Consider the following 11798-nt stretch of genomic DNA (forward strand, 5'->3'; position numbering starts at 1 on the left):
CACCAACAAATCCCGTCTCCACAACCACCAGATTATCTCACCGGCGAGTGAGACTGCAAGGTTTGGGGGCCCGGCCGTACCACTCCGCGCTGCGCACGGGGGTTTCGTACCCATCTGGCCGCGACCGGCCGTTTCCCCCTCGCTTGGTTCTGCCCCTGCTCCCCCTGCGCAGGCCTCACAGTGCGTCTGGCCGGCGCTTTATAACTGCAGCCTGGGCGGCTCCGCTAGCTGTTTTTCGTCTTCCCTGGGTTATTTCTGTCGGGCGCACCGCGAAGATGCAGCTCAAGCCGATGGAGATCAACCCCGAGGTGAGCGCCAGGTGCACCGCTGCTCGGAGAGCGCAAGGCCGAGGGAGAGAGAGCTGAGTCGCTGACCGGTTCGGTTTTGCTTTTTTGCATTTGCCTTTCAGATGCTGAACAAAGTGAGTGGCGTCTCGCGCCGTCTCTGGCCCCCTCCCCCGCGAGCACCGAGGCGGGGGCGCCCACCGGCTGCGGCTGCTGGCAGAAACCAAGCCGCCCGCTGCGCACACCGGAGACGGCAGGGCTGGGACGTGGGCTGGGCGCCCTTTCTGAGCCCCTGCATTTAGCGGGTGACTTTGCGAAACCGGTCACGGGGAGACGGAGGGGCTGCGCCCCGTGGCGAGCTAGCGCCGAGCGGAGCTCCCGAGGGCGTGGCGCGGGCAGCACAGACTCGGCTGCACGGGCTTCGCGGGCGCCACGTGTGGGCCGCGCTTTGTGCTGTGTCATTGCGCCCGCCAGGGTGGGGGTGGCAGGGCGGGACTGGGGCTCCTCCCAGGCTCGGGTGCGGGCGCGGAGGGCGCGCGCCTGCTGGCCCCGCCCTCTGGCAGGTGCCCGCGACCCGCGTGTCCCCGTGCCCCTGGCCGCCTTGTTTCCTCTCCGCAGGTGCTGTCCCGGCTGGGGGTCGCCGGCCAGTGGCGCTTCGTGGACGTGCTGGGGCTGGAAGAGGAGTCTCTGGGCTCGGTGCCAGCGCCTGCCTGCGCGCTGCTGCTGCTGTTTCCACTCACGGCACAGGTAGGGCGTGGGGCCCAGGATGCGCGAGCCCCCGGTAGTGCACGCCGCTCCCCAACTTGAGGCGTCCGGGGCTTCCCGCCCCGCCACCTCCCCTGTAGGTGATGCGGGGCGCGCCTCTAAGCAAGGGAGGAGCCTGCCTTTTCGTGGTACCTACTCCCTGGGCTCCTGTTCCAGCAGTGCCTATTGCCTTCTCTCTCATCCGACCACAACTGCTTTAAATTTGGAAGAGCGGCAGTATCTCAGTTCCATCGATCCCGTTATCCAGGGAAATCATTCATCCTACTCATGAGTTCCCTCGAACTTGGGCTTTTTCGAGCCTCCGGTTCCAGGGAATGGCTGCTGGTTTCCCTTTAAGGGCTGTAACCTGTCAACTCATTGTTTGCTTCTCAGACTCCCACATAGCTGTAGAATGGAGGGGGAAGGGCTGTCCTAAATCGCAGGGAAACAATTAGGTTCGCTAATTCTCCGCCTCCATTGCCTGGGTTTCTGATAGTCTTAAGGCGTTCTTCTCACTTCTCCACTCCCACTACTTGCTCACTTGGTTTTTAGCCTCTTGAATGTATTTCTTAAAGCTTAATCATTTGTGTATGGCTTCTGTGCGGGAACCTCCTTCCTCTTCACTTATCCTCGTTCATCTCTGACCTTGTAGCTAAATGAAATGGGGGTTATTAGCTCAGTTTTGAAAGCACCTTTGCATTTCCCTTGAAGTGATTTTCCTCCTCCAAGTGTGTATGGATAGATGTATCTCAAAGACAGCATCAGATTTTTTTTTTTAAAGGATAGGATATTTGCTGTCTTGTGATGTATGGAATCCCAGTCATTAGCGTGGCATTGTCTTATCTCCTGTTGTTGTCACTTGGCTGCTGATGTGGGAGAGACTGAAATTAGCTTTAGCAAAACTTGGGGCATCACTCCAAAGGTGAGGTTAACTGAAGCACCGTCCTAAGGCCAGGTGTTCTGGAAGCATCTGTAGCCAAAATCAAGAGTATGGGAAGTTCCAAGCCTTCTTCCTAGTAAATAAGCTAAGTATTATGGGTAAATACACTTACTACAGCTAATAAGATGATCTCACTGACATGTTTTTATTGCTAAAGTCTTTTACTCGGGCTAAAAGGGAGCTGCCATATTGTTGGAAGTCGAATTAGCTTCTTGGTTGACCAGATCAGTCTCTTGTCTCCAGTTGAGCATCACACAGGGTTTTTTTTTTTTATTAGAGCAACCATGATGACTCGGAGGTTTTGAGCAGCATTCAGAGGCAAGGCCTCTGGGAGGCAGTGGTGCAGCATGTTTGCCTTTAAAAGCTGAGTGTTCTCCTTTTGCTGGATCTTGTTAGAGAACATTCTAGTTTGTGTTATGTTTGAAAGAGCTCGATACTTTGTCCTTTAGTTTCAATTCAACCTATCAGATATATCGAGCGCCTTTTCTGCTACATAGAATGCCTACTGGACAAAACACTGAAGCCAATTGAAAGAAAAGTTGAGATTTTATAGGCTGACTTCAAAGATGCTAATGTTAATTTGGAAGGCATTTAATTTTTGACTGAGGGAATGTTAATGACCCCCTACATGGACGACTTCTGAAACATTAACATTACGACTGCTAGTAAACTATTTACAGAATGATTTGTAATAGTAAATAGTAAATAGCAATAGTAAATAGTAAACTATTTACAGAACTATTTACAAATGATTCCATGGAAGAGCTCAAGCAGCCCTAAAGGATGGTGCTATCCCATTTTAATGTTTCATCTAATTAGCCTAGAAAATGAAAGAAAAACTCTTACTGGTCAATGAATACTAAATTGAGGATCTAGTTAGATAGCAGCGAAAAAGTTCTGCTAGTTGGAGTTTAAGTTGATCTTCTGGGGTAAAAGATCTTACTCTTCTGTTAGTACCAGAGAGCAAGCTTAAACTTCAGTTCGTGTACAGAAATGCAAAGCTACTAGAGTTGAAAATACGTTTCTGATGGTCTGTCTGGTTTTGCTTATTATGGGAAATCATTGTTTCTATATTAGTACCCTACTCTTTAACTGGGAAGTCCTAACTTATTTATTATATTTTTATTTTTTTAGAGACAAGGTCTTGAATTCCTGAGCTCAAGTGATCCTCATGCCTCAGCCTCCCTAGTAGCTGGGATTATAGGTGCAAGCCACTGACCCTGGCTCAAGAAATCATAACTTCTAAGGTCTTTAAAGCTAGTTAGTGAAAAGTCCAGATAGGCTTACTAAATTACTTGTACAAAAAGCTAGCAGATGCTTTGAGGAAATCCATTTCCTAGTCCCATTCACTTACCAGTCTCTATCCTCCTCCTCAAATTGCCAGTCTGTCCTCAAAGTAAACCGTTTAGCTGGCAAGGACAAGCTAGTGTCACATCTTCCTCTTGTAAAATCACAGCCCAATACCCTGGACCAGTTGTGTTTCCTTCCTTAAAAAGAGGGTGGAGGGAATGGTTAATTTCTTTCACTTGCTCTTTTCAGCAGTTAAGGCTGTTTTTGTTTTTGAAGTGAAGTGTACTTGAGCCGAGTAGAAGTAGAACTTGAAAGAATAGTGAAATGTAAACCAGCTGGTGCTCTTGTTGGGCATTCAATTGACTGAAGCTTGATTAAGGATGCCTATGTGAAATACGGTTAAGTGTTAAAGAGAGAAAATAATGAACTGGTTTGTTTTCTGACTTCATGACACCATTTTGGGCTGAAAGGTTGCAGTGGTGTCTAGACACAGCCTTGGGCAGTATCCAATGCAGTCACTGCACTGCAGCACCAGGGTGGAGTCTCCGAACCTCTCAGAGCCCCACTGGCCAGCGTGGATGTGGGAGGCAGACAGACGGGCCCTTCTCTGGGAGTTGACCAGCATCTAGAACTAAGGCTCCTGGTCACACATCCCCCTGGTGTTTCCATTTAGGTGGTAGAACTCACTGTGCTACCATCTGTTCTTTGCACTTTCATTCTGAGATGTAAAAACGCTTTTTACATTCGCAGCATGAGAACTTCAGGAAAAAACAGATTGAAGAGCTGAAGGGACAAGAAGTTAGTCCTAAAGTGTACTTCATGAAGCAGACCATTGGGAATTCCTGTGGCACAATCGGACTTATACACGCAGTGGCCAATAATCAAGATAAACTGGGATTTGGTAGGTGTGGGTTTTGAGGCCAGTCATCCTAAGCTTGAACTTGAAACATGGAGTTCAGAAACACTGTGTTCCCGAGGTCAGAGATGCTGTACCTTTTGAACCCATTTTGTAATGATGGTGTCACACACTTAAACTGACTCACAGTCTTCCTCAGAAAGGATTCCTAGCATTTCTGAATTTTGAAATGGTCCCATTTCACAAATTTTAGAGCTGAAAGTTCAAATTTTGAGGTCTTTTGAAATATGTTGTTCTTGCTATAGGTTTGTAATTAGTGCCTCTTGGGCTTGTCCACACTGAGCAGTAACAAAATGCTTACGTCAGTGGTTATCCAGTCAGATATCTCTATGCTGGACTGTTGTGTTTCTTTACATTTCTATTCAAGATCTTTATTTTCTATCTGAATAACTGAATTACTAAGGTTGAATTTTCTACCCCAAAATAATAATCTTGGTTTGGGAACCATTTTAGATTAGAACATGATTATAGTGTCATGTATATAATAGATGTGAACTGTACATTCTTAGGTGCTGTAAATACAGCAGGTAAACAAGGCAGCCCCGGCTTTTATGGCTGTAGAAATCTCAAATACGTGTTACAGATTAAGAATTGCTGTGAAAAAGTGACAGAGATTTGAGAGATGAGTGAAGTGGGAGGGAAAAGGGGGTCTGGGGTAGAAGAGAACAGAGGCAAGAAAGAGCTTGGCATATTGGGGGAGTGGAGCGACCTCTCTGGCTTGAAACTCGTGAATAGAGAGGGGTTAGAAAAAGAGGCTGGGGGAAAAGGTACAGCTCATCCACAACCCTGGAGGCAGTATTAAAGATTCACGTTGCTTAGCATGTTCGGCAAAGGCTTAAGTCAACAATAAATATGTACCCATTTGTATTATTTTATCTGTGCTAACATCCATTTTTTTCTTTAAGAGGATGGATCAGTCCTGAAACAGTTTCTTTCTGAAACAGAGAAAATGTCCCCTGAAGACAGAGCAAAATGCTTTGAAAAGAATGAGGTAAGAGAACTTTCAGAGCATTGCCTTTAAATAACTCTAGAGATTTTTGTGCTAATTATTTTCTTTTTTTTTGCAGGCCATACAGGCAGCCCATGATGCCGTGGCACAGGAAGGCCAATGTCGGGTAAATGCAAATACAAATCGGAGCCAGGCTGCCTGGGTGCTATCTGTGTTTCCACTGAAATTGTTCAGGAATATCTTACTGGAACACGGCAAATGTTATCCACCCAAGGCCAAATGACACCAGAAAGTTCTGCCCAAATAATGCTTTGACTAGACCTTTTCAAAAGGCTCTTCAGAAATTGTATTGGCTGTTGAAATCTTGAGTAAATTCAAACTGACAGTATTTTGTTTAGATCCAAATGAGTCTTATAGGCCAGGTATAGTTGCTCATGCCTGTAATCCCAACAATTTGAGAGGTGGAGGAGGGTGAATCACTTGAGCCCAGGAGTTTGAGACCAGCCTGGCAAACATGGTGAAATCCCATCTCCACAAAAAATACAAAGAGTAGCAAGGTCTGTAGTCCCAGCTACTCGGGAGGCTGAGGTGAGAGAATTGCCTGAGCCCTGGAGGCAGAGGTTGCAGTGAGCTGAGATCATGCCACTGCACTCTGGCCTGGGTGACCCTGTCTCAAAAACAGAAATGAGTCTTACGGAGTGTACACCTCTCCTAGTAAGAGAGCATTTCAAATAATCTTCACAGGCTGTTGCGGAGAATGAAATACACCACAAAGGACAAGTTCTAGAAGGTTTGAATGTACCATAATCTGATGAGAACCTCTGAGTCAGCTGCCAAATTTAAGTCAGATTACAGTGTCCTTTTATTTAAAAAAAAAAAAAAAAAAAAAAAATTGGCAAGGTCAGGCTCCATTGCACAGGCTGGAATGCAGTGGTGTGACCTTGGCTCACTGCAACAGTTCTCTCACCTCAGCCTCCCGAGTAGCTGGGATTACAAGTACACACCACCACGCCTACTAATTTTTATATTTTTTGTAGAGATGGGGTTTCAGCATGTTGTCTGGGCTGGTCTTGAACTCTTATGAGCTCAAGTAATCTCTCTGCCTCTGCCTCCCAAAGTGCTAGTGTTACAGGCGTGAGCCACCATGCCCAGCCAGATCTCAGTGTCTTTATAACTACAACTGGCTGTGCCATTTTCTAGTATTGACCTTGGTTGAGATACTTAGCCTCTCTAAGCCTCAGTAAAAGTCCTGTAGTAATAGCATCCTCATAGAGTTGTTCTGACAGTTAACAGTATGTTTACCTTAATGGGCTTAGCGTAGGGCCTAAGTATTAGCGATAATTTTTTAAAATCAAATCAGTTCAAGTATATTTCACTTGAATTGCAAGATAATTTTTAAAATAAGTTCAGCTTACACTCATTTTCAAAAAAATGTCTTGACTTTCTTTAGGTAGATGACAAGGTGAATTTCCATTTCATTCTGTTTAACAACGTGGATGGCCACCTCTATGAACTGGGTATGTTTCACTCCGTTTTTGGAACTCAATGTAGTTTCATGCATTCTTTCAGACTGAATCTCTTGATATATTGTTGTGTGACTTTATGGCACTTGGCATATCATTGTTTATAAAGCCACAGTAATAAAGTATTCTCATGAGGGCACTTAACCCCTTATTATCCCCAGAGCAACTTCCTGAGGCAATTGACCTAATCAGTGGCTTTAATACCTAATCAATGGCTTTAGTCAGAAACCATTGAAGAACGTAGATCAGATCAGTGCCAGGTGAAGGTACATATGATCAGACTTTCTTTTCCCATCTCCTCCTATAGCATACCCTAGTATCATCCTTTCTGGGCAAAGAATAAATCTGAAAAAGGATCAGTGCCTGAATATGACCTTACTTGTCTAAAAAGAATCTGGATATGTTGGAATAATTTCTATTAGCTAGTTTATGGCATCAAGAAAGACGACCTACCTTGTAAGATTCATTCCTTTTGAATGAATTAATGGAGAAAGACTTGTAACTGTGTTGTCTCAAGCCGAGATACCACCTACAGGCTTACAAAGGCAAGGGAATAGTGAAGGCAATCTAGTCATTGGAGGACAGATGAAATCTCAGGTGTCTCCTCTTCTTGCCTCCATCTTTCCTATACCCCAGAGACTGCATCTGACTTTTGCTCTGTGGCCCTTTCCTAGAGTTGGGGTACAGGCCCCTCCATTAGGGTAGCTGATTTGAGCTTGTACGATCTTGTAGACTAGAATTGCCTGGGATGGATGCCTAGGGACACTTGAACCTCATTTGCAGCCTGTTGCTTCATAACCAGGCTTCCTTTTGTGGGTTTGGCAGTGGTTTTTGGAAGAATCTAAAACTTCCATCTGGGCTAGGTAAGCATGGTAGCCAGAAAACATGCAGAGAAAATCGACGTGTCTGGCTTCTTTTGTTACAGATGGACGAATGCCTTTTCCGGTGAACCATGGCGCCAGTTCAGAGGGCACCCTGCTGCAGGTCATCTTTGGAATGCATCTCTTCCTAATGGGCCCCACAATTCTTTGGCCAAATTTTCTATTCTAAAGTGCTAACACTCTTCCAGGACAGCCAGCATCAATTGCCTGGGTTAATAGCAGTCTTTAGGGCTGCAAGATCATCTTAGTAATTCTGTCTACCTTATTTTATTGTGAGTGGTTTTAAACAGGGCTTCAGAGACACCCTGAGTAATCTGTTTCATGTGCTGTCTTTAGTCCACAGTTAGAATTAGCCTGAAAGCTGTTGCTTTGCTTCCTGGTGGGATTAAGGTGACCATTGTCCTCTCGTCAGATTACATCATGGTTAAAGACTCACGGAACAGTAGACTTTCATAATCCCTCTAAGACGACTGGATTTGGGTCAGTCTTGGAGGTAGTGTATTATAGGTTCTAGTTAGGTGGTTAAATTTAGGAGTTTTTCCTTCCCACATGGTCTACTGTTACAAGAACAAAAGAAGCAGATTTAAAATGCACCTGACAAAAACTCTTAATATCCAGGATTACTTTGTAACCATCCTGGACAGAAAAGTGATTCTGGACAAAGGTTGGTAGGTGACTCTAGGCCTTTTCACTAAAAAATAAGTGTCTAGAGTTGAATCAGTTTACTGTGATAAAGGAAAAATGCTTAATTATGATATAGTACAAAATACTGTTTTTAGCTTGCTGTGCTGAAGAAAAATACACAAAATGCTGTTAAAATATAACTATACTTCATTTGAGTAGTAGTAGTATCAAATCTTTGAAAAACTTGCTGTGTGCAGACCAGGACTCAGCAAGCATTTTCTATAAAGAGCCAAACAAAATATTTTAGGCTTTGTATGGCATATGGCTCCGTTGCAAGTATTCAGTTCTGCTGTTACAACTCAGCAGCCTATAGACCCTCTAAATGAATGTATGTAGCTGTTTTCCACCACCACAGGCTGGGTTAGGCCCACATGCTGCAGTTTACTGTACTTACGTGCTCTTCTAGGTGATGTATGTCTTTTATAGAAATCCTTTAATGACACAATGAGGTAGGTATTATCCCCATTTCAGAGCTGAGAAAACTCAGAGTTTAAGGCCTGAGGTCAGTGACTTACATGGCAAACTATGGTTCAAACCTATATAGTCTGGCCAGGCATGGTGGCTCACGCCTATAATCCAGCACTTTGGGAGGCCAGAGTGGGAGGATCGCTTGAGCTCAGGAGTTCAAGACCAGCCTGGGCAAAATGGTGAAACCCTGTCTCTACTAAAAATACAAAAATTAGCCGGGCCTGGTGGTGCATGCCTGTAGTCCCAGCTGCTCGGGAGGCTGAGGCACAAGAATCGCTTGTACCTGGGAGGTGGAGGTTGCAGTGAGCCGAGATTGCACCACTGTACTCCAGTCTGGGCAACAGAGCAAGACTCTGTCTCAGAAGAAAAAAAAAAAGAAAACTTAGTCTGCATTTAGAGTTTGTGCTCTTAGCCACTGTACAGTACCAATAGGACCTTTCATTAGAAAAGACCTCCCTTTGGAACTTCACAGACCTGATAGCCCCAAGGTGCTAGTGGACCACATTATGCCACTCTTAATAGGGAGGATTGATTGCTCTCGTCTGTCAGACACACCTGAGGTCAGTTAAAGCTAATTCTTGGTATTCAAGAGGTATGTGGGAATAGGAGTATGGAATGAAGAATAGACCTGGAGAGCCAGGATGGGATGGAGGGGTTGCATGAGAAAATCAGAATTTACTTGGTGAGAATAAGAAAACAGAGGGAGAATTTCTGGTCTTTGATCCGTTTGGAGGAAAGACCCTAATCCTTCCTAGTGAAGCATTTAAGGTACATGCTAACTCATCTAACACTGCACTAATGTCATAAAAATGTGCCCCCCATTAGGATACTTACAAGTGTCATGTGAGTAGCATTTATAAGGTGTGGGGAAGGTAAAATTTTTCTATAGAGATGGGGCGGGAGGGACTCACTGTGTTGCCCAGGCTGGTCTTTAACTCTTGGACTCAAGTGATCTTTCTGCCTCAGCTTCCCAGAGTGCTGGGATTATAGGCGTGAGCCACAGTACCTGGCTAAAACCTTTTTTTTTTTTTTTTAACTATTCGAATTAGAAACTTATTTAAAATTAAAAGAGTTTCTAAATTAAACCAGCATTTTAGTTAAAATTCTTACCCTAGGTAAGGCTGGTTCTATACGGTTAAAGATGTTTTAGGTTGTCTAAACTTCACACTAAATCATTAAACTGGTGAGAAGATACATGCACTTAACCCAAATATCCTAAACTTGGATGAATTAGGTCCCTGCACATTAGCTCTATAGAAGATGGTTATCCTCTTTAAAGATACAACTTTAATAGTGAAATCAGTATCTAGTAAAGTCAATTCAGGGAAGACAGGTCTGGAATATTGATATATTAAAAAGCCTGGTAGAAGATAAAAGGTTGATGTCAATCCAGATACTCTTTGGTTGCTTTTTTTGAGAAAGGGTCTCGCTCTGTCATTCAGGCTGGAGTGCAGTGGTGCAATCATGGCTTACTGTAGCCTTGAATTCCTTGCTCAAGCAATCCTCCCACCTCAGTCTTCTGAGTAGCCAGGACTAGAAGTGCACACCACCATGCGCAGCTGATTTTTCAAATTTTAGTAGAGATGTTGCCCAGGCTAGTCTTGAACTCCTGAGCTCAAGCCATCGGCTGCCTCAGCTTCCCAAAGTGCTGAGATTGCAGGCCTGAGCCATGTGGCCCAAACTCATTGAGTTGGTGATTTCTAAATTTTAGGAGTAATGTTTCATTACCGTTCTGTATCATAGAGCATTCCCTTTCTCCTTCAGGTATCTTTCCTCTGGGCTTTTTGTTACAGATTCAACAGAGTAATATTTTTGATCCCCAAACAATTGTATCCTAGAAGTTGGTAAATAACCCTGGGATCAATTTTCTGTTACCAGTCTTTGTCATCTAGATTTTTAAAAGTAGTAACACATGTCACTTCACCATCATTCTCTAAGCTTCCATTGCTTGTGTGTACCTAGAATACCAGGTAAACATTAAGGCTGTTTTTTAAAATGTTTCTTAGAAGACAATTGTCTTTATTTTGGGAATTTCTGAGTTACAGCTTGTCTTTTATGTCACCTTATAGAAGAAAGATCGATTTCCAATCTTTAGATTTGAGGAAAATCGCATTAATGGTTATGTTTTTGTTGTTGGTTTTTTTTTTGTTTGTTTTTTTTTGTTTTTTTAAAACTTTTCCAAAACCAGTTACAAGGTGAGAGAAGCACAAAACCATTTGGTGGAAGTGATAAAGAAGTCAAATCCATGATGTAACCCTGTCTTTCCCATTACCTGATTTTTTCCTTTAAGCCCTGGTTTTCAAATTAATGATGGAATTAAAGTTGATGAGGGTGAACTTTGAGCATTAATAGACCTAGGAGCCTTTCCCTATGTGACTTTCATTTTTGAGCTCTTGCTCTTTGGATATTAACGACATTTCTTTTTTTCCAGGACGCTGCCAAGGTCTGCAGAGAATTCACCGAGCGTGAGCAAGGAGAAGTCCGCTTCTCTGCCGTGGCTCTCTGCAAGGCAGCCTAATTCTCTGTGGGAGGGACTTTGCTGATTTCCCCTCTTCCCTTCAACGTGAAAATATATACTGCCCCCCCCCCCCCCATGCAGTCTACAATGCTTCAGTACTTGTGAAACACAGCTGTTCCGTTCTGCAGACACGCCTTCCCCTCAGCCACACCCAGGCGCTTAAGCACAAGTAGAGTGCACAGCTGTCCACTGGGCCGATGTGGTGTGAGCTTCAGATGGCGAAGCATTCTCCCCAGTGTATGTCTTGTATCCAATATCTAACGCTTTAAATGGCTACTTTGGTTTCTGTCTGTAAGTTAAGACCTTGGATGTGGTTTAATTGTTTGTCCTCAAAAGGAATAAAACTTTTCTGCTGATAAGGTAGCCACAGCTGATTCTCATTTTCTTTTACCCTTTCCCCAACATGTCAGATGATTTTGGTAGTAATATATGAATGTCTTCTATATAGGTAACTCATATAGTGCTGGTAAGAATTACCATAAAAACATTGGTTTGGTGTGTCTTTGGATTTTTTTGCGTTTGTATTCCCTATGTATACCTGTAGAAACTAATCTTTAAAGATTTTTAAATAGGCAGATTTTATGGCACAATTCTAGACTTA

General features: G+C 43.9%; 1 protein-coding gene across 1 annotated transcript; it reads left to right on the forward strand.

Moving 5' to 3' along the window:
• The first annotated feature begins 226 nt into the window (after positions 1–226).
• On the forward strand, positions 227–11560 carry UCHL1 (ubiquitin C-terminal hydrolase L1). The gene is made up of 9 exons (XM_015138254.3): positions 227–308; positions 410–421; positions 903–1031; positions 4009–4159; positions 5080–5165; positions 5242–5289; positions 6574–6640; positions 7572–7630; positions 11111–11560. The coding sequence occupies exons 1-9, from the start codon at positions 276–278 to the stop codon at positions 11195–11197; spliced, it is 672 nt and encodes a 223-aa protein (XP_014993740.1). The 5' UTR covers positions 227–275; the 3' UTR covers positions 11198–11560.
• The last annotated feature ends 238 nt before the right edge of the window (positions 11561–11798 follow it).

This window comes from Macaca mulatta, chromosome 5 (genome assembly GCF_049350105.2).
Source record: "Macaca mulatta isolate MMU2019108-1 chromosome 5, T2T-MMU8v2.0, whole genome shotgun sequence".
Taxonomy (NCBI): domain Eukaryota; kingdom Metazoa; phylum Chordata; class Mammalia; order Primates; family Cercopithecidae; genus Macaca; species Macaca mulatta.